We start from the raw sequence: 21,899 nt of genomic DNA on the forward strand, positions 1-21,899 counted from the left end.
ACCCACCTGATACATCTAAGTGAGAGAAGCAAACACCAAAACATGGTTTTTTGTTTGGTTTTTTTGTTGTTGTTGTTTTATGGCTGCCCTGTGACACTCTCAGAGCTCTGGTCGGTATTTAGAAACCACATAAATCTGTTTCTGGAATCCATGTGGTCCAAGGAAATATTGAATTCTAAGAACATCTCATCCTAATTCTGGCTGAGCTTTCTATGGGGCTCGGAATGACCACAGCAGATCATTTAACCTTCCTTTCTCCTCTCTTTATATAGCTGAGAAAACTGCATATGACAAAGGTTGGGGGAGGGGGCTGTTTTATCTTGTGTTTTTACATGGGGTATGAATCTGTTACAAAACTTCTTGTCTTCCCTTCTGTAATCTATCCACCCATGTCCATGACTGGGTCACTTAAAAGGAGTGCTTTGAATCATAAAAATGTGAAGCCATACTGGAACACTGTACACTACAATATAAGCTTTTTACTTTACCTATACATATGAATATGTATACACACATTTGTAAATCTTCAGTCTGTATGTCTGAAATATCATTCCAAACCTCTTAACTTGATTAAAGAAAAATTAAAATTATGTGCAGATATAACTCAGATCATCCTCATTCACAATATTCTTTTAACACGTACACAATATGTAAACATCAAACAACAGTGAGAAGTTTGTTATTTACTTCAGTGAAGCTAGCATTTCAAATAGGATGTCTAAAATTGTCTATCTCCCAGATAACATTTTTTTTTCTATTTTTTACTATGAAGTAAAGTACAGAAAAATGCACATGCACATTGCTGAGATTTAACTTAAAGAAATACTTTTTTTTAAGCTTTTGGAAGGCTGCAAAGATATTTTGGCATTTAAGGAAAAACGGAATTTGAGGTTTCCAGAACCAGTTGAATCTGTGCAATGTTAATGGTATATTTCATGCCATTTTTTGTGATAAAATTATTAACTGGGGAAGAGCTAGTTACATAAGAATCTCAGGACAATAAGAATAAAAGGCTATAGAGCCAATTATACTTACAAGAATGTAAACATAACTCAGTGCATGCAATACTAAAATGTTAGTCATTATAAGAAGTCTATAGAGGCCACAAAAGAAATCCTACAACATAAAAATCTGTAAAAATTTGCACTAGTATGGAAATACTGTTTTTAAATGTTAAGTACTTGCAGTAAAAATTGCTTAAGTGAATTTTATAAGAGCCAGTTCATGGATCTTTGGAGCCACATTTTCATCTGTCCTTTTTTGGTAAAATGAGTTCACTATGACTTCAGTGTGCATAAGCCCCAATATATGTGTACAAAATGGTCTGCAATTTTTCCCTATGTTATCATGTGGATTCAGATCAGACTCTACATTCAAAATATATAATGTCATGCAAGCAAAGCAGCTAATAACATGCAAACATGCATCCACATATTTTGCAGATATTGTTGAAGAGGGACCACAACAAGATGATGTTGTTGGCCTTTGAGGGACCACAGGGGGAGCAAGCTCCCCTAGAGTCCCAAAGAAACCTTTCTATGCCAAGTTCTAAGGATATGTAATTTTGCATTATTACCTACCAGAGAATAATACAGCTTTGACTATTTCTTTTAACATGAGCAGATGTAACTATCTGCATATGTTATGCCATTAATGTTATGCCACTAATGTCAGAGAGCAGTTTTCAAGATCTCTGGCTTCAGCTGAAACTATGAAGTAACTGCCTCAGAAGACACCAGTCCGCCTGAAATGCAACCTGCCATATTTGACTCCAGAAGAGAATGTGTCTAGCAGGTTTGGAGACTAGGAGTTTCACACTGTTTGAAAATAGGTACTTTTTTTATCATGGGAAAAGTACTTTTAAAATCTTAGTAATCTTTAAAAAACACTGCAAAATTTTTAATAATATTTTTTGTTCACAGTAGCTACAGAAAATTTTGATATGTTCTCCAAGTTCACCTGTTTTGGCACTGCCAATGGAAATCTCAAAACTACTAAAAGTCTGCTATTGACTATATAGATAGATAACTAGATACTGAGATATGTATACTACACAAAAATAAACAGAAAATTAATTAAATGAAATCTCTTTAGAAGAGAGGTATAGAAAGAAGACACTGAAGGAAGCCTTCAGAATAAAGGTAAGTTTTTCTAGCTTCCACCTGTCCCCAGAATAGTGGCTTTGGAGTGAGGTTAAAAAGCTTGGAAACCTTGACAATGAAACAATTAAGGAGTAGGAAAAAAACCTGTTTTGATTCTAGAATGGCTTTGTAAACAAAGTACTCCATGTTTTCCTCCCTTGCTGCAGCCAGCCATTTTTGTATTGCTATTCTATTCTGCCTGTCTCAGACATGCTCAAAAAACCTTGACTTACACATTGGACCTCGGTGGTTAAACACACTGCACAGAAGTGCACTTAGCTCACAATAGCAAGGAATGATTATTTGTTTTTTCCTGATTTTGTTCCCCTCTCTTTCCATTTCCCCCTGGATAAGACTTTGCTCTGTGTGTGCTGTCTCTTAACTATCACCTCACCTGGTTTGTGCCACCCTGAACCCATAACTTTGGCCACCTTTTAGTCCATGGATGAATTTGAATTTTGCATGCTTGTTATTTCTGTGGAGATCCCACCTTAAATAAGTAAATGTGTGCATCCAGGAAAAAAAATGAGCGTTTAAAGTTTTAAAAGTGATTAATGTGAATCAGAGTCCGCTTGGAATGTGGGAATACACATTATTAATTAGCCAAGATTTTGGGCACGAGAGGCAGTGTGCGGCTTCCTGTGCTCAATAATTGAATGATGCTGGAAGGGAAACATGGCAATTTTCAACTAAGGCAGAGAGCATTTAGAACTGAGTGGAAAAAATAGAGCAAAGCTGTGTGAACAGGATTGGGAGGAGGAGTGCAGGCAATATAGAAGTCTGATGATGATGTGAGAACTTAGGTATAGTCAGAGGGACAAGGACTCATGTAAAAGGCATTTCAAGAAACCAGTTTCCTGACTCTCACCAATAATCAGTTGTCTTGGAAAAGCAGCTCAGCGATACATGTCCGTGATAGTGACCTGAGTGAGGCCAGAACAAGACAGAAAGGACACTGAACCAAGTGATGCACTCATCTCTGTGTGAAGAACTCAGTTCTTCTAAAAAGATACAGTTTATGAATATTTTCAGTATTATTTGGTATTTTCAGTTCTGTGCTTGCAAACAGACTACTCATACTTACAATATGGAAATCTAAAACAGTATAATTGCCTGAGCATATTCTGAAATTTTTTTCTTACACATATTTCTCACAAACAACATCTGATTATAATTTAGACTTGAAATCAGAAATGAATAAGACCAGAAAGCTACCTTTGTTGAAAGACACCAGAGCCAGCGATAGCTCCCAGGAAGAAGCAATAGACCAATGGGCCAGGAGACGGAAACAGTTCAAAGACAGCAAAAAATGCAGTTCAGCTGGAGGAAGCTCCATAAACAGCACAATCACTGAGGGATCAGGTGAGTACATTAGTCTGACAATTGTATTCTTTTTCCTTTATGTGACTGACACCCTGTTAGGATTATCAGCCATTGAAATAGATCTTCAGTTCATAACCTGAGTCTCTATCTTAGTCATTACTGTGAGCAATCGTACTTTATCCAATTTAACCATTCCTCAGCATGGGATTTAGGTTCCTTCTTTCTCCTTCATACAACAGAACAAACAATCTGACTGATAAAAAGTAGATTGTACCATCCTTGTCCATACACAATTAGGCACAGGACAAACTCTAAACATAGACAGGTAACTGCTCATGGCAGCAGTTTTATGGGTGCAGCAAAAATGTCACAGTCTCATTGCCTACTTTGTTTAGGTCAGAGCTATGGGAAGCTGGGAGTTCCTTTCTCCTCACTAAGATACCTCCCCCAGCCTTTATCTTCAGGTTTGCTGCCCGGGTTGTCCTTCACTGTCCCTCTAGTTACTGGAACAGTTATTCCTGTAACTATCTCATTAAGAAATCTGTCACCTTGCTACATGTTTGAGGCTATACCAAACTCAGCAGCTTGAAATCTCATGGGAAGGAATTTTAAAGATGAACTGCTTAATGAATTTACACTTCATGCAACTGGAGTCCCCATGCAGGGACTGTACAGTCTAGGAGAGAACATATGCTTTTCTTCTCACTTAATGTTGCCTTTGCCTCCTGGTTTGCTATTTTAACTACTATAAGAAGTAGACTTTACAGATGAAGAGTTTTTTTATCCTTTTGTTAGCAAACGGGAAACATTACTGATACCGCAGACACATAGTTCCCTTTCTTACAGGAATACTTTGTGCTACAATGTCTTTTTTGTGAGGGAAGTTTTGTCAATAGGAAGTGCAAACCTGTGTAAGACTGACAGCTATGAGACTGGTATCTTCCGTGTAGGTCCAATACAACATAAATTGTGAGTATGTTCCATCTCTGTACTGGAGAGATAACTCCTATAATCAGTAGGGGCTCAATGCATTGCCTAAACATAGGTGTCTGGTGCCATCTGGGATGCCAGTAGGGTTCTGAGGTATCCATATGGGACTTTCAGATATCACACATGACCTACAGGATACCCGTGCCCTTTTGAAGCAGTAACTGTAGGGCAAGCGGGATACCCTAAGACATCTAATATGATACTTGCAGGCTGTGTTCAGGCAAATGAGCCACTCCCTAAGTTTTTAATGCCCATTATCAAAACAGCAGGGATGACTGACTGATCTGACATACAAACCAAAAAGCTGTTTGTTGGCAACAGCTTACAATCTTTGTCCCTAAGCAAGATTCAAGTCCACTGCAAAAAGATTTTAAAGTTACCATTACAAATCACGACAGCCCAAACCTACCAGGAGATACATACAGCAAGATAAAGCCTTCATTGATTTCAACAGTAATTGCTCTTGAACACCGAGTTGGACTGTTAGGTTTACTAGATGAGGCACAAACTAATTTCACAGAGGGTATACTAAAAAAAGAGGCGGCGGCGGGCAAAGAAAAAAAAAAGAAAAAACAACTTGCAATATCTGGAATTGCTTTCCTTGAGACAAGACTTTTGCCAGAATATGGCATGAGCCTGAAGTGGCCTCTAGACCAGATCAGACAATTCTGTCACAAATCCTAGTATCTAATTATTGTGGACAGCATGCTACAGGCCTGAGGCTTGATAATATACCCTTTCTGTCCATTTCCCTTTGGCTGCTAGCCTGTTCCCTGGTGTTTGCAGGCTTGAGACAACTTTCATCCATACTTGGCAGCTGCAACTCCTCAGATGCTTGATTCCAATAGCCAAAAAGAACCTAAGTGCTGCTCATCCCTGACATTCATAAGATGCTAGACTTGACATCTGTGCCAAAAAGACTGAGCAGAGGAGAGGTGAAGAGACATTCAAGAAATGTCTTGGCATAACTCCCTAATGCCAGAGTGCCAATATTTCTTTCTGTGTTTTTATCTATTCGGTGCACTTTGAGCTCTATGACAGTTTTAACAATTCAGTATTCTAATTGTCAAAACACTGTGCTGTACTTAATTGCTTGGTACTAGTCTAGGTTTTCTTCATTTATAAATTCATGCTAGTTGGTTAAGATGTATTTTAAGTATGACAGCTCAGTAGCATCTAGTTATTAGTGCTTTTTATACAGTTAATAATGGCATCTTACACTGTCTGTGTAATAAGGAAGAAGTCAGTAGATGTGGCATATTTGTGTATGTAGATACAGCTAAGCAAACTGTCAAAGTGAAAGAAAATTGGATTGCATTGGATACATGCTAGATGTATCCAGGAAGTAACTTGTTGAACAAAACTAAAGAAAGGTTAATTTTTATCTTTTCTGTTTTGAAATTGGAAATCATTCTACATAACTCTCACAGCAAATACAGGATAAACAAAGCAAATAGTGCCTTTCCCCAGCTGCGTTATACAAGGCATTTTGTACTTGAAGGACCATGATTTCTTTTTTTTTTTTCCTCTCAGACCGCTTATACTAAAGTGTTTTTTCAGTCTATCCATTAACGTCTTCTCTGACGTTTTATACTTTTCTATGCCTTTCACCATCTGGTTTTAGCTTTTGAGTTGTAGCTCCCACACTGCTCAGAAAGTTGCCACTGCACAGCCTTTTTCTCCACAGTCAAACCGCTGTCTACAGCCTGCCTCTCGCTCAGCCATCTCCCCTCCTGTCCTGGCCCCTTGTCACCCTGAAAATTACTGATTTTTGCTGTAGCAGAGGAATTATAGAGTTCTTCACTGTCTCCATGTTGAACTGGGTAATATGGTTTGAGCCAGTGGACCCCGTTACAAGACACAAGACATTGTGAATGTAAATTAATATAAAGCAACAATCTGAAAATTCAGTATTAAAGTTTTGCCATGAAAACTATTAATTTTGGAAGGATGTATATATATAAAGTACTTAGAATACATTATAAATGTAGTGATATAGTGCATACACTATTGTAATGAAAGCATGAAGGTTTAATTTCCTTTGGTCAATAGTTCATATCCTATAATGAAAAAAGTCAAAGTTTTTTTTATGTTTATCTATGACATGTCTTAAATAAAGTCCTGCTATTTCATAGGACTTCAATACAGATTTTTGTAAAAACATAGGACAACAGACTACTAATAGTGTACTGTAACTGAGTGAACAGTGAATCATTTGTCCATGTAATCCAGTCTGCTTTAAAAAAGTAAAATCACTAATTTAACATACTGTGCAGGGGAATATAAAAAATGATCACTATATTCCAAAAACTCAGGATTTCTGAACTTTTGTAGCCACAACGTAATGTTTCATATAGACAATCAGTGGCCAAGAGGAGACACAAAAGTGAGTCTGTTCTGAGCTTACAGATCTGCAGAACAGGAGAATTAAAGATGTGCATTAGCAGAGTAAAGCAAAAATATGAGATCTACAGAAAACAAGACAAATCTGCCACAGAAGCAGAGAAATACCATGTACTGCAACACTGTATTTTTCAGTATGACATTATAAAGATATTATTTTAACAAGAACAACTCAGCAGGCATGTATTCATTTGAGGTTATTTACTCTATGTAAATATAGTGTGTGTGTGTATATATATATATATATATATATATATATATACACATACATACAATATATACTAGAAAACTGTATATATAATATAGTTTTCTTTATGAAAACTCCTGACAACACAAGTAACAATAAACCAGGTCAAACAAATATTCCGCAGCCTAAAGCGTTACAGAGGACAGGCAAAAGTTCTATATCCAAAAATAAGGCTCTTTCCTCAATTCCCTTTTAATAAAACTAAATACAAGACTATGCATCTGGAAGAGTTAAGATTAGGCAAACAAATGTAGTAATCATTGAGTCATGTCAGTTCCTTTCCTGCTTCTTTTAGTCTTCCCACATGCACTGGACTCATACTAAATTCCTATAAAACTTGTTTAGCTTGCTAATGAAATAGACCAGATAAGAAGGCTTCACAATTAATTGCCTAAAGCCAGACATCTCTTAAACAGGTGCAGCTCCTGTTTTGACCATTTGCATTTAGACTTCACTTGGTATTCACATTCAGTATACAATAGCACCCAATATTGTGATATTATATTCTGACATCTTTGTAGACTGTCCTTTATTAGCAGCAGCAAAATTGCAGAACTAAGTTGAGACAATACGAACACTTCATTATGAAGTTCATGGCATTTATTCCTTGCTGATTGGCTGAAGTCTGTTATTTTCAGTCATTTTGCCTACTGATGTTATTTTTGTTTGTTTTATCCTCATGATAGTGAATTCAGAGGATGCCCGGTCAGTAGATCTGGGACTACATTCTGAAAATGAGGACAGAGGTTTCTATACAGAAAACTTTCATTCTGCTTCTTGGGTTTTCAGAGGAGATGATGTCTCTCCCAATAATAGTCCTAGATGTCTCAGCAAAAGGCCTAGACCAGTGGCAAGTAAGTAGTCTAAAGCTACAAGTAATAAATGTCATACAACTACATGTAATTTGGGCACTCTGAGGCTACCATGGGATTGACGTTTTGGAGAAGATGCCAGACACTTATACTGAAGACAAGAAAAAGAGGAATCCAAAAAGATAAAAGGGGATTAAAAAACTAAATAAGTATTTCTTATTGAGCTAATCTCTCACAAAATATCATGATTACTTGACAAAATCTATATTGGTAAAAGGTCAGAATAAAACCTCATCTCTTGCTGCATGGTAAAAATAAAAGCAATGTATTTCATAGCTTCTTCAAGCATGGCAACATCACACAAGACTATTTCTGGACATAAAGTATATTTAATTGTCGTAAAATCAGTTCTCCACCAAACTTTTCAACAGTAGAAGAGAACAGAGAGAAAAGCGTAAAGTTTGCTATGAGTATGAAGTAGTCTTCTTGTTCTGTTTGCAGTTTAAACCCTGTCACGCACAGATGCAGTGAATGTCTTTTTGTTTGTTGGGTTTTCCTTTGCTTTTCATATGTTAAGTTACTGAAAGGTAACATGTTTTGAAGAACTAAGAACAAAGTGAAACACCTCTGTAGCTTTCCAGGAGATAGTTCTTTGCTGGAGCTCATAAATCATTCACCACACACTGGAGGAAACAAAATGCACTCTATAAATCTCCAGGTATGAAAAATCTCCTTTAAAATATATGAGAATATTCTACAGAGCATTTTGATTGCTTTCTCTCCCCAGAGGAGAGTCAGAAGTTCAGCAAACCACTTAATGTAGGTATTGAAGTATCTATGCTCTTTTAGATAGATGACGTCAATTGGCCTGCTGGTAACGTAACCTTTAAAGCAATTTCTATCTTCCAAATGTTACACAATTTGAAGACAAAACAACTATCATAAAATAATATTAAATTGGCCCCCATTAAACAAACCTGGTAAAAGAATCAAATGATCAAAAGCAGACACACTGAGAATTTGAGTTTACACCAAAGTCTGTCAGGAGTATAACATTTACTAATGAACCAGACCTTTTGAGACATGATAATACTATTAGGCCTTTATTGCTATTATGAGAAAGAGAAAAGTTGAAATGTGAAGTAGACAATTAGACCCTGATCTTCCTTTATAAGGAGGATGATCCTTTTATGTGTTGAATTCTACTGACTTAAAGACACTTCACATGGGTACGGCTGTCTGTGGTAGGAGATCCCAGTGGGGAGGAAGGGGGCAGGGGGAAGGGGTCGGACTAGAGGACTGTGAGGGAGTGGGAGCGGGGAGCAAACAAGGAAGGAATGCAAGAGTAAAAAGGAAGCAACTGATGTCCAAAAGATGGAGACCTTCAAAAACATAAAAAGGAGAAATAGACTTAAAATCGTTCAGGAGCTTAGAGCTCTGACACACATTCATTCAACAGAGGGCAGGAGTGATTTTCTCTCCCAAAATGTAGTCGGTGGAGTGGAATGTTTGAGCGCATCTTTGCCACTTCAGTACAAAGTCCAGCCACTTAACGTAAACTGCGAATGACAACATACTTCACTGAAGCTGTCAGATTTTGCCCTGGGATGGATGAGGTTTTGTCAGTCCCTGTGTGAGGGAGGTAAGGACTGACAGAGGGGCAGTACCAAACAGCAAGGAGTGGTACTGAAACCACCCCAGCAATTTGCAGAATGAATGTCAGTTCCTATCGATAGAAAGTTTTATAAACAAGCTGCTGCTTGTTAAATTCAATTTGATTTGCAAAGAAAAAGGATCTCCTTTTCTCTCCCCTGCAGTTCGTGAAAGAACAGTGAAGATTGCTAAAGGAACTGGCAATTACCCATGGGGTTTCCGAATCCAGTTCTCAAAGCCTATCCTTGTGACTGAAGTTGACACAAGTAAGTAGTGTTTCTACCTATTAACCTCTGCTGTGAAAAGATGTTGGTGAATAATTTGCACAATTAGTGGATGTGAGGTATTTAATAAAACATACCTGCACTTCTGAACTGCTTGTGACAAACCATCTTAAGGCCCCAGTAAGTCTGGAGGCAAAGAGGACACTGGTCTGGTCTGCTACCGATACCAGTTCATACTTTATGCAAGTGTCTGCATTAAACCTCTTTCCAGAAGGAAGGTCTAGCACTCTGTGGGGCTGACATCCATTAATGACAACAACCGTAGAATGAAACAGAGGATGCAGTAAGGATGCACCCACATCTAGAGTACTGTGTGCTCTACTGCTCTTTGCATCTCAGGATGGACACAGTAGAGTTAGAGAAGGAACGGGAGGTAGACTCAAGACTGAAAGATTTCTACTACCAAAGACTTAAAACTGTCATCCCAGACCAGGAGGGCCCACCAGCAAGAATACTTTCCTGGCCTTATGTATCATCTTGTCTCCTTTCCTGACTACACTGGTCTAATACTGGAGGCCTGCAAATCCATTAGCTGAACCCATCACTTTACATACTGCATACAAATGGTGTCATTATTAAACTCCTCTAGAGAAAATCAGAAAAGGCAGAAATCTGAGTGAAGGAGCAAAATGCAGAGAGGCAAATGACTTATCTGAAAGGTCAAACACTTTACTAACACATTACAAGCTTTAAGACTTGTATCAGAAACCCACACAACTTCTTAAGGTCTGAACATTGTTAGATTCATACCTCAGCCATCATGTTTTATACATGATGCTGTTTTCATGACTTCTAAAAGTCATTCTAACTTGTTGCCTCAGAGCAAATGTTCCGTTTATTAAATGCTAAAAATAAAGCCTTCAGTCTAGAAGAGCACCTCATGCAAAGGACAGATGTATTCAACAGGAAAAAAAAAGTTAGAAGTGGTTGATTTATTTTCTGTCCATCTGCAGGAGCTGGTTATGATTTATCCAAGGATCTCTTAATCTCTTACTGTAACCTACATGTAAACAAACATGATTTTGGCAACATGTCCTTGAAAATTGTTCTGTGTTTAAGCATGTACAGACAATAATTCCATTCTCAATTGAAGCCTAGCCAATAATGTCAATCTAAAAACCTTTTGCCTGTAGAATACTGTACACAGGACCTAGTAAGATTGAATTATGGCTAAAGTGACTATGTAATGCCATTTATCCCAAAACACGTACATAATTTTACTCCAGAATACATTTTTTTATATCTATAGCCTTTGAGACTAGATAATCTTCAGAGTATAACTCAGATGCAAAATGATATGGTATGAATCTGAGAAAGTAATTTTCAGAAAACAAACTCTTTCTGCTCATCTCATTAGTATGTTATTTTTGAGAGTGAGGTTAAAGATTGCCATCACTCGTTGCTGATTATTTTAAGAAAACAAAATTACTGGGCTCTGCCATCATTGATCTAAATACCACAACTGTGGTGGTGTGCACTTGGACAACTAGCTGTGGTATCAGATTGCTGGGAATTCAAGTTCCCATTCATGCGCAGTTCTCTTTGCTCCAAAGAGATATTACTTCTCCCTAGTTTTAAAAGCTTCAGCTGACTTCCCCATTGTAAATATACAGATTCCCCTGGTGCTCTTAAATCAAAGAATATAACCCCTGAAGAGACCTTTCAAATGCAAAAGAGGGAGTTTTACACCTAAATGTAAATAAATCATGTTATACACACAGCATTAACCCTAATATCCAACATACTGGATAACTCACATAACCCTAATACCTACTAATTAAAATGAAGTATAGCAAAACAGCTACTCACATTCTATGTCATTCCTAAGTTTATTTGTGTCTTCTGTTTTCAAATGTGTTTACTTTTAAACAACAAATGACTATTCTTTTTTACAGACAAACTTTTAGTAAAATTCCATTTCTTCAAAATATGGCTGGCCCCATTAAAAGAGACATAAAAATTGTATCTGGATCGCTTTTCAGTTGCACAGTGAAATAGACTTTTTAAAATAATATTTTGAAGAGCATTTATGATCATAAAATCTTGTATGATACGTTGTAGGCCACCATGAGCCAAAATGTCTAATTTGTGAGTGGTTTGTAATACATTAGTGGGTGAACCATGGCTTTATTATGCCTACTGTTTATTATTAAGTTTTTACTAATCTGTTCCCCACAGCTTCTAAGTGTCCTCAGAAACACACTCAACTATCACATTTACTGATAGAGTTCAGGTTATTAACAATTATACTTTAGATAATATGGGCATGGAATAATTTTTTTTCCAGAAAGTTTTTTTCCCAGTATATTAGGAATGCTTAATTAAATATGAGAAGAAAAAACTGTGTCTGAAAAATATGTGGGTGGGATTTAAGTGATTGTGCATTAGTGTTTGTGAATGGAGCACATTTATCACATCTAACTTGCCTCCATTCCTGGCTAGCGTTTGTCTGAGGCATATTTTATTAGGAGTATATGTACTTTGCAACAGTTAACAAATAAACAAGATGATGATACACTAGCAAATCTGAATCACTTACTTCTTTTGTTAGCTAGTATGTTATTTCCTCTTAAAGACACAAACCACAAAATATTGTAGCCAAATTCTGTTAACCAGCAAGAGAAACAGTAGCTTAGAAAACTAAAATCCGTAACTCACTGGAGTAATGGATGCTCTTTCCTCTGTCTTCACTGAGGATTGGACCAGATCTTTTTTGGAAACTTAGGCCCAAACTCTCAAAAATACTGAACTGCCTACTTGCCCCTTGAAGTATTTAAATCATAATGATATTAAATGACATTTCTCCACTGCCAGTGATTCTCTGGCACTGAATCAGTACCTAAACCCTGAGGTTTCATTTGTTGGGCACTCACAACTTGCTCAGAAGAACTTACCCCACCTCCAAGTTGAAGTCATGAAGACCCCCAAAGCATAATTCTTGACTAGTTGGACAGACATCAGTTTTGCTAGCAAAGCCTGATCACAGAGATAAGCTTGATAATAAAATCCCATTTTTCTACTTTCGATTCTAGACAGTGCAGCTGAAGAAGCAGGGCTTCAGGTAGGGGACATTCTGATAGCAGTCAATGGAACGGATGTCACCAGCATGCCACATTCAGAAGCTGCAAATCTGGCAAGGAAAGGTGAGTTTAAAATCATCCTAAATTACATGAATCAGGATCACTATACAATGCTCATAATCTACAAACAATATGGTGATGGAGGCTACAAAAGTTTTATTTAACAGTTAATACGTCTACACTGGCATTGCCTAAATCACTTGCTTATCTAGACCTTGCTGGGAACATAGCAGAAAATGGACACACTGACAAAATATTCCCCAAAGAGTACATTTGACAATAATACTTTTGGCTCTCCTGCCTTAGAGAAAGAGTCTCCTGAAAGTGACATCAGAGACACCAATATCCTGTTTATGCCTTATGCTTCCTCAGGGGGGAAATTCACAGCTTGGTTCAGTGCTCCCAGTAGCTATTTCTGTGTTGCCAGGAACTGAAGTCTAGTCAGGAGAGCAGAGAGGTTATTTCATGAGGCAGCCTTTTGCAGCATTGCAGAAACAAAAAGTCAGTAGTATTAATCATGCATATTCTTCCTAGTATTGTGATGACTAAAACCTAAAGATACCCATGTTTGCATGCTGAAAGTCAATCTATTGCAGCTCTTTTATTTATCCCAGATATGGTTTTGACAAGGGCTCACAGGAAATTCAATAAATTAAAATGCTTTTACAAGACAGTGACAAATTTATCTTGACACATACCAAGTTCTTTCATTATAGAGGTGCCATTCACACTGTTACATTTAAGAGTATGTCAAGTCTTTTAGCAGATAAATCTCTGATTACAGAGTATTTTTAGCTCCACCAAGAGAACACCCCCTGGCCTGAATCTTGGCACACAGGCAGCATTCCCAAAGTCAAGTAATCCCAAATCCAGCAAATGTTTTGCAAATGAAAATATGTCATAGTCACAGTTCTCCATCTTTTTCAAGGCATTGCCACCTGCTCTGAAGTAGTATCTGGTATAATCAGAATTTCAGGCCTCTAGGGGCAAAGCCGTAGATGTGTGGATAGCATCAGCAAATATTATAAAACAGTACCACATTGCTGATAACAATACCACATTTTCAGCCAATCTTGCAGTCTAACACCTCTCCTGAGCACTTATCTTTTGCAATTGACAAGTGGGCAGATTAACACAGGTTAGGCTCCCACAGCAAGCCTCCTCAGTGAGGGGCACAAATAGCAGAAAACATTAGTAGACTCCAAGACATAAAAAAGAAAGAAATCCCAAGAACAAATGTAAGATAACAGAGACTGAAGGTGGCCCTAAGGGCATTCTCAGCAATTTTGGTATAAATCCCAGTTTATGCACACACATCTGGTTTCCAGCAATGAAATTTAGCCAGTTCTCCAAACCGATAAAATAAACTTGGTGCTTGCAAAGGGAGATCACAAGAACTGTTTTAAGAGTTGTCTTCAGACAGCTGGCTCCATTACTAGTCCTCAACACAATGTGAGTTTCATTCCTGAATTTCTATTAAAAGAAGGCCAAACGTTCTAGAAGCTGCACTGGGAGGAGAAGGGGATGGGATGGCATACTCTCTTCCTGCTCTTCACCCCATAGCAGCAGGAGTGTACTTCTGCAGGACGCTGGATTATTATTTCTAGTTCTGACTTATGTTTTCATATTCTTCATGTAATATTTTAGGTCCCGATATCTTGACTATGGTGGTGGGATCAGATATCAGCCGTTACCCTAACACTCCCAGGCCCACCTGTCGGGGATATTTGCACAAACGAACACAGTCAGCGATATTGAAGGGATGGAGGAAGAGGTGGTTTGTGCTGAAACATAATGGGCACCTCCACTATTACAGACACAAGAAGGTAAGGAGAGAGGCTGGTGAGGAAGTAAGCTGTGTCCTGAACTAAGAAGTGCAGCACATTATCTTGGCTTGTAGGACTTATGGAATAGCACCAGTACTAAAGATGTTTTCTGTGTGTAGTGTATATAGAAGGTCCTTTGGGCATTTCTGTCCTTTATCCTAGTGATAGACACAGACACTAACTGTCAAAGCTTTGATGGATTCACATTTAATCTCATAGTTCTGATGCCAAAGAAGTCTGTGAACTGAACAGGCTCTGGGAGGCTTTGGAAGGAAGGAAATAGTTTCAGAAGTATAGGAGCTTTATATTTCTTCTACAGTTTTATGTAGTTTTTCAAAAAACAGCATAAGCATAAGTTTTCTCTAGTTGTGTAAATAAGCAATAGAATTGTACAGAGAGATATGGGGAAGGCTCAGTTTTCTCAGAGTGCCAAAGGACTGTGGCACTGCTCAGTGCCTCTCTTATTCTCTGTCATGTGAGCAGGAAGCTGCATCCACTCCTAAGTACTAGTAAGGCTTTACTTCAGCTAACAGTAGGCTTCCTAAAGGGCATAAAACTGGTGAATACACATATTCCATGAAGAATAATACCTTACTTGGCATTATACTGAGGCTCCCACTTCAATATGGAGTAACTTACAATCCCCTAGTGTAGAATGGGTCTTAATGGCCTAAAAATCAGTGGCTTTGTGGGTGTGTCAGCTATATATATTTGAATATCTTACATACTTATTTGCCACAAAAAATAAATACATGACATTTTTTAAAAAGTAATTTTCATTCTTTCCTCAAAATTTGTTAACTCTAAGGATCTTTGTTTTATGAGTTCACATGAAATGCCTGCTGGACAGTTCCTCGAGTTGCGGGCGCATTTCAGCCAGGATCCAGCAGGTGGAGTATTTTGATAATAGATATTTTTCACTAGGAGGTGGGATGGATTCATTTGCTATACAGTACCATTTTACTGTAATTTGCGAGGCAGTTCAGCAGGCGTTGCATGTAATTACAAGCTGCTAATCCCTTCCCTTGTGTAACTTCGTGACAAACTTATTCATGCAGAAAGTTACATTTGTAAAATTAAACAGGTTGATTTCAAAGCCTGCAGTCTGTTCAGGACGTTTTGTGGTTAAAAAATCCTGTAAAAAAAAAGATCCAAGATCTTTTGATGAATTAAGCATTCATTTTCACCTTATTTCAAGCAAACTTCTTGAAGCTGGGACAATTTGATCTGGTGAGGGATTTATCACTACACGAAGTCCATGTAACTTCCAGAGAATCTCCTAGCTAAATCTAGGAATGACATCGTTGTGGAAATATCAGCTGGTCAGAACCAGCTGGTTAGAAATAGATAGAAAGGAGCTCGTCTCTCTCACACAGCTTGAACACATGCCAGCGAAATGCACCTATGCCCATCCTTAATCAAAAAATTATGTTAGAACCTAGGCATGGCACCAAGCCCACACTAATATGCCCTATAAATAGTTTGGGGCTCTACTAAGATGGTCACATAGTTTTTGGTTATCAAAGCATGTAGACATACCAGCACAGACTTGTAATGAACATGAATATAATCTACACAGCAAGAAGGCATAATGGAAGTTCAGCTAAAAGAAAATGGGGGGAAGCTAACACAACAGGCTTCACTCCTAAACATAAATCTACTTTTTTATTGATTTCTCTACTATGTGTCATCTCGCCATCCCCTACATGTATACATTTCATTTTTGCACGCTGTTTAATTTTACATTAATAATAGAGCCAATCCAAAAAAAAAAAAATCACTTGACAATTTCTCCTTTTTAGTAAAATGCTAGGGACCAAATTTTCACTTGAAAAATGCTGTTGCAATGCTTCCTGAGAACTGTACTCTGAGGGTTGGGGGGGGGTCCATCTTCCTCTACAGTTCAGTATCTCTGAGAGCTCACCACCATGCATTCTGGTCTCTCCTCCTGGTAATCCTAAGCACAGAGTTTCATGGACAATACTATTAACATGAAGAAAAAATTCCCATGAGGCACTGCAATATCATATCCAAACTCAAATTAGTCAAGCTTTCAGGCATTTAAGTGTCTTGATCAAAACCAAACACTTCTGTGGGAAAAAGACATCTTGCTAAAAGTAGCTAAAAATTGTAGAAAGTGCCTCCTTGTCTACAGTTTTCTTTCCCCCTAGCATTTTCAGCAGACAACCTGGTAGGCTTATTTCCTTGCATATGTCATGATATAAACACTAGCCAGCCTGTCAAGGTTATGCTGCAGAACCACTGGGCTTAGCAGATACACAACAAAGCAGTCTGGCTTTCTGTCCTCATTATTTCAGCACCAGTTATTCTAGTCCAAAAACAAAAAACAACACATGCCTAAAAGGACACAAATATGCAGGAACTTTTTTATTTGCAGAGAAGTATTTATTTTATCCTAATCAGGTCATTCATCAAATTCTTGAAATGCAAAGAAATCTAATTATGCCTTTTAAACACTCTCCACTTCCCAATCAATTAACTACTCCTGAAGAAACAGTGTTATATAAATTGGATTAAGGATTAGAAGGTGCCCCATAATCTTACATTCGTTTGTATTTAATTGATTTGGGTTTTTTTCTTTCAATCATCAGGTTTATTTTTCAGGCAATTTTTTTCTTCCCCACCTAGTCCTGTCTTGTTTATTGCCTTAGAAAATAGCTACCTGAATCATCCCAACCTTGTACTTTGATTGCAGGCTCTTTTGCATTGAAAACATGCCTTTCCTCTTGATTAAGGATACATAAATTTAAAGCACTGCATAAATATTTTGTAATAGCAATTACAACTTGTTTTCTTGCACTGCCAAAGACTAATGCCATTCAAAAACTTTTTGAAACATTTCAGACAAATTTTTTAGCCAGCTGCTCTCCCTCTGTTTCTGGACTCCAAAGAACACACTAAAATACTACAGTACTTCTTAAGTACCTGAAAGCATGAGGACCCTTCACTGCTTCAAGTGCTCACAGGGTACTTAGAAGAGGCCTTTAGTAAGATAAAATGAAAGATGCTTACATAAGGATGCACTTCTTCACTACTGAGAGATCCAGTGTCCAAATGAAGCAAGCAGCAGCTGAATTCGACCCTTTGGCACTATTTCTTTCTTTTGGGTATGATTTCTATCAGGGCACAAGAAGAGTAACATAAATAGATTCTGCTTATCCCACTTCCTTTTCTATGAGAATTACAAATAATGTTCTTAGTTTCACACAAGATTTATGTACCATGTCAACTATGAGATTAAGCTGGAAACATTATGTTCCAGGCCTCATCTCACTCAGGAAGACAAATTCTTCCACTTAGTGAATATAAGATGTTCTCTAAAACAGTGCATTGAAGGTAAGAGTAATTCAGGGAGACAAAAGTAATTCAGGATAACCTGCATATCACTGTCCAACAGACTAACCAAATTTATCAATTTTCAGGTATACCCAGTGCTTGATTTTGATGTCAAGGTCTTACATTGGTGTAATTCCAGTGACTCCAAAAACATCATGCCAGATTTACACCAATGTGAGAAGACAACCAGGCCCTCATTTATGCCTGAAATGGTGCAAATCATGTTCTGTGGTTGAGAAAGTAAAGGGTGTTTCATCGTCTGCTTTAATTCTTACCAACAAAAACAGAGCGCTACATTTCCTCGTCATTGCTGTTTACAGGCAGAAGTTACCCATCCTGAACTTTCCTTTTCCCACCCACATTAAAAGAGAAATTGTTGTTCCTACAGCATTTTACATATTGATTCACCCATGTAATTGCTCCTGTTTCAGACTCATCTCTATCCCATCACATATTGGTGAAGTGATAGCTGTTGCAATAGATTCAGTCACTTTGTCTACAAGGTCATTTTGTTTTCTGCTCAGACAGATGTCGTCACTGACCTTGATTCTACCAGCAGTTATCCATATGAGTAACTAAAATACATTTTTCATCTCACTGGACACAGCTAGGGTTGCCAGCTCATAGCAGGAATATGAACACACTAGGTTAGATCCTTGCTTAGTGTAAATTACCGAGATCAGTAAAGCTGTAATATAATAGTTTTGCCTACAGTTGACAGCAGTGGAGTTCCACCTTACACTCTACAGTCCTGGTCCCACATCCTCCAGACCACTAGGCTTTCCTGAGTGCATCATTTCCATCCCTGCCTATGTGCCTGGATTTCCTCCCAAGGAAAGATATCTGGGAATGGTGAGGAGAAAAACAATGATGTACACTCAGGTCTTATCCTGAGACAACGGTAAGATCAGTCATAGGTTTCTTCTTCATGAGCTTACACATTTCTTCAAGGAAAGCTGAAGATACACTAGCATACTCAAGTGTTGATGCTTTCTCTACAGATAGCAGTGTCTGCTTCTCTAACACTAGCACTTGCTGCTCAGCACAAGAAGGTGATTGCAGAGACACCACAAAATGTCTATGGTGAAGACTGCAGTAGGACAGAGAAACCTGAATGAACTTTAAATAAGATAAGAAAACTAATACAAGCAATCTAGCCACAGCAGTAGAGCACCACTTCAGCAGGTTAAACAAGTTCACACAGAGCTCTGTGCTCCATCACCAAGTGGCTTCTACAACCTGTCAGAACTCAGAAAACTAACCCATGCTTCAGCTTTCAGGATAAAAAATACTAGCCATATGAAATTCATTAAAAAGAAGGAATAGAAGTCCTGGAACCAAGGTACAGATAAGCCTACAAGGCACATAAAGGCTGTGGAACATGCATTCCTCTATCATGAGGACATTGCTGCTAAAGAGCTAACAGTGTTCTAGGTTCAACGGGAAATCAAAAGGACAAAGAAGGTGTTACAGCCAAAAATACACTGCTCAAAATTCTTCATTACAACTATTCATAATGTAAGAAGCTCAGCTAATTAAAGTTGAATACAAACATAATCTTAAGGAAGAATTATACTAGTATTTACAAGATTACTAAAAATATCAGCCAAAGCCAGCGTTTCCTAATTTCACCATTGCTTTCTTGCTATATAAGATTAATTAAAAGAAAATATAGTATGCAACTCTCTGGGTTAAAGAAGAAGAAAGAGTTGATAAAATTAAAAGAATTAACAAAAGATCATATGTTTGTAACAAATATCCTAGCTTTCCTCTATTTTGAGTCTTGTTATATCTTAAGAATGATTTCCTGTCCCTTTGCCATAAATAGGTCCTGGGAAAGAGGAAAGTGAGACAGAGAACCAATTTCATAACTGAAAAGGAAAATATGAAGTAAATGTCATTCAGATTATGGTTTAGGGGAAGCTATAAAGATGGCCAGCTCCAAACAGGAAAGTATAGTATTAATGTATCTCCTCTGCAGACATTATCTTTCCCAGAAATTAGAGACTGATGTATTATAGTCAAATCAGCTCTGTCAGCTCCTTACATTACTTTTGTCATTTATTCCATTTCCCTTCCCACTTCCCTCTGCTAAGAATGATGTAGAGCAATGGTAATTAAGAATAAGTAACTAGAGAGGATGATTTTGCTCGCAGTGTTCTTTTATGGGACTCAAGGTGGGAAGGTCAAAAGAAGGAACTGTGATAGGAAGGAAGTTAAAGTAGTTATGTTGGAAGTCACTGTCCTGACAATAAGAAATAGAAAGCGACATGTCTTAGAGATTCAGATGTTAGAGATTCTTACAAAAAAATAAACTGTGAGTCAGCAGAAACAACATCTCCTGCATGTGCAAAACCTCAGAGGAATGACTTTCCATAAATGTTTGTAATAGTTTGAAGCATGCTACAAGAAAACTGCAACAGGTACTCTTGAGAAATTTCACTGAACACAGTGGAAGCAGTGAAGGACAAGGATATGCATTTTGTCAGCCTTCCTTGTGGTTATATATAACAATATCAGTTTAAAAAAGAATTATGATTTGCATTTCTTAGGCTCACAAGTTTAATGCCTCTAGGAAGCCTTCAGGCAGGTAAAAGTGTCTCCGTGCTAAGCGCAGGGGGAAGGATGCTGTGCGTTCCAGAACAGCCAAAAGCTATTAGACCCCAGTCCAATAAGCAACTATTCCGTCACCTCCATGATCAGATGTTAGGTCATATTCCTATTTCCACTACAAAGATGGTCCATTTCAATAGCTCAGCGTTCTCTGGTCTTCTCTGTTTATGACAGTTTAACACAGCCAGCTAACTAGTATCTATATATTGTTCAGATAATTAGACAGTACCATTTTCCACTCTAGGAGTCCCTAACCTCCATTTTTTTTTCCACCAGAAGAATGCTTTCTTCCATGGATATTCTTTAGCTAGCAGGGCCTCTGTGAAGGAAACCGCTTGCCATTCTTTAGTTTTCTCTATTAGTGGATGTTTGTGTTTCTAAATTGTTCCCTTCTCGCTCTCTTCCTTATTCAGGACACCTGGAAACTTACAGCTGGCTGCTTGTTTTTATTCCAAGCAACAGTCGACAGCAACATTTACACATACAGCGTAACCAGCTGGATACTGGTCTTCTATTTATCCTTTGTTCATGGCATGACACATCAGTTTGCATCCAGGCCTCACAGAACAAGTGAGGGCCCTCCCAGGGCAAGGGAAAGCCCTCCCTAAATAGAAAGAGGAAATTTTAATGCACATTTAAGTGTTCCCTTTTCTTTCTACAATTGTCTCCTCTATGTGCAGGAACAGGGCATTTTACAGAGTGTGTATTTGCAGAAATTTGAAACTCAGATTCTATGGTACATACTTCTTGTGCACACTCTTAAGGCTGTTCCCAGTAGAACAGAACAGAGAGAAAGAAAAGATGCCTTTAAATTATCTTAACTTCTGTGGTATATACAGAGTCCAATTATTACAGCAAGAAAGAAATCCTCTGCTTACCATGTGTGGACCTTTCACAGCATTTCAATCTATGACAAACATTCAGTCCTTTGTTCTTCTGTACAGGCCTGTGTATTCATCGCTAAGCCTAAGCACTTTATGTAAAAGGCTTAGCTATAAATAGATTTAGGTCTGAGCCATTGCTCATAAAGATACCAGTTCTATTTGTTCTTCATTCTTGCTTGGAGCTTTATCATCACAGTCTGGGAGCTGCCACATTATTTAGAGCTGGTATACGATCTGATTTCTTCTGTATGTTTTCCATGACTCCCATGGCTCCAGGATATATTTT

The 21,899-nt window shown here is 37.9% G+C and overlaps 1 protein-coding gene across 3 annotated transcripts in view; it reads left to right on the forward strand.

Annotated features, from left to right (window-relative positions):
* The window catches only part of LOC112992425 (uncharacterized), a 47,963-nt gene that overhangs the window by 13,404 nt on the left and 12,660 nt on the right, over positions 1 to 21,899 (forward strand). For all 3 annotated transcript variants that reach the window (XM_026115491.2, XM_026115492.2, XM_064502647.1), the window contains 5 exons: positions 3,321 to 3,503; positions 7,791 to 7,958; positions 9,734 to 9,835; positions 12,886 to 12,996; positions 14,581 to 14,759. In XM_026115491.2, the coding sequence (XP_025971276.2) occupies positions 3,321 to 3,503; positions 7,791 to 7,958; positions 9,734 to 9,835; positions 12,886 to 12,996; positions 14,581 to 14,759 (743 nt within the window). The remainder of the gene's footprint in view (positions 1 to 3,320; positions 3,504 to 7,790; positions 7,959 to 9,733; positions 9,836 to 12,885; positions 12,997 to 14,580; positions 14,760 to 21,899) is intronic.

This window comes from Dromaius novaehollandiae, chromosome Z (genome assembly GCF_036370855.1).
Source record: "Dromaius novaehollandiae isolate bDroNov1 chromosome Z, bDroNov1.hap1, whole genome shotgun sequence".
NCBI lineage: Eukaryota > Metazoa > Chordata > Aves > Casuariiformes > Dromaiidae > Dromaius > Dromaius novaehollandiae.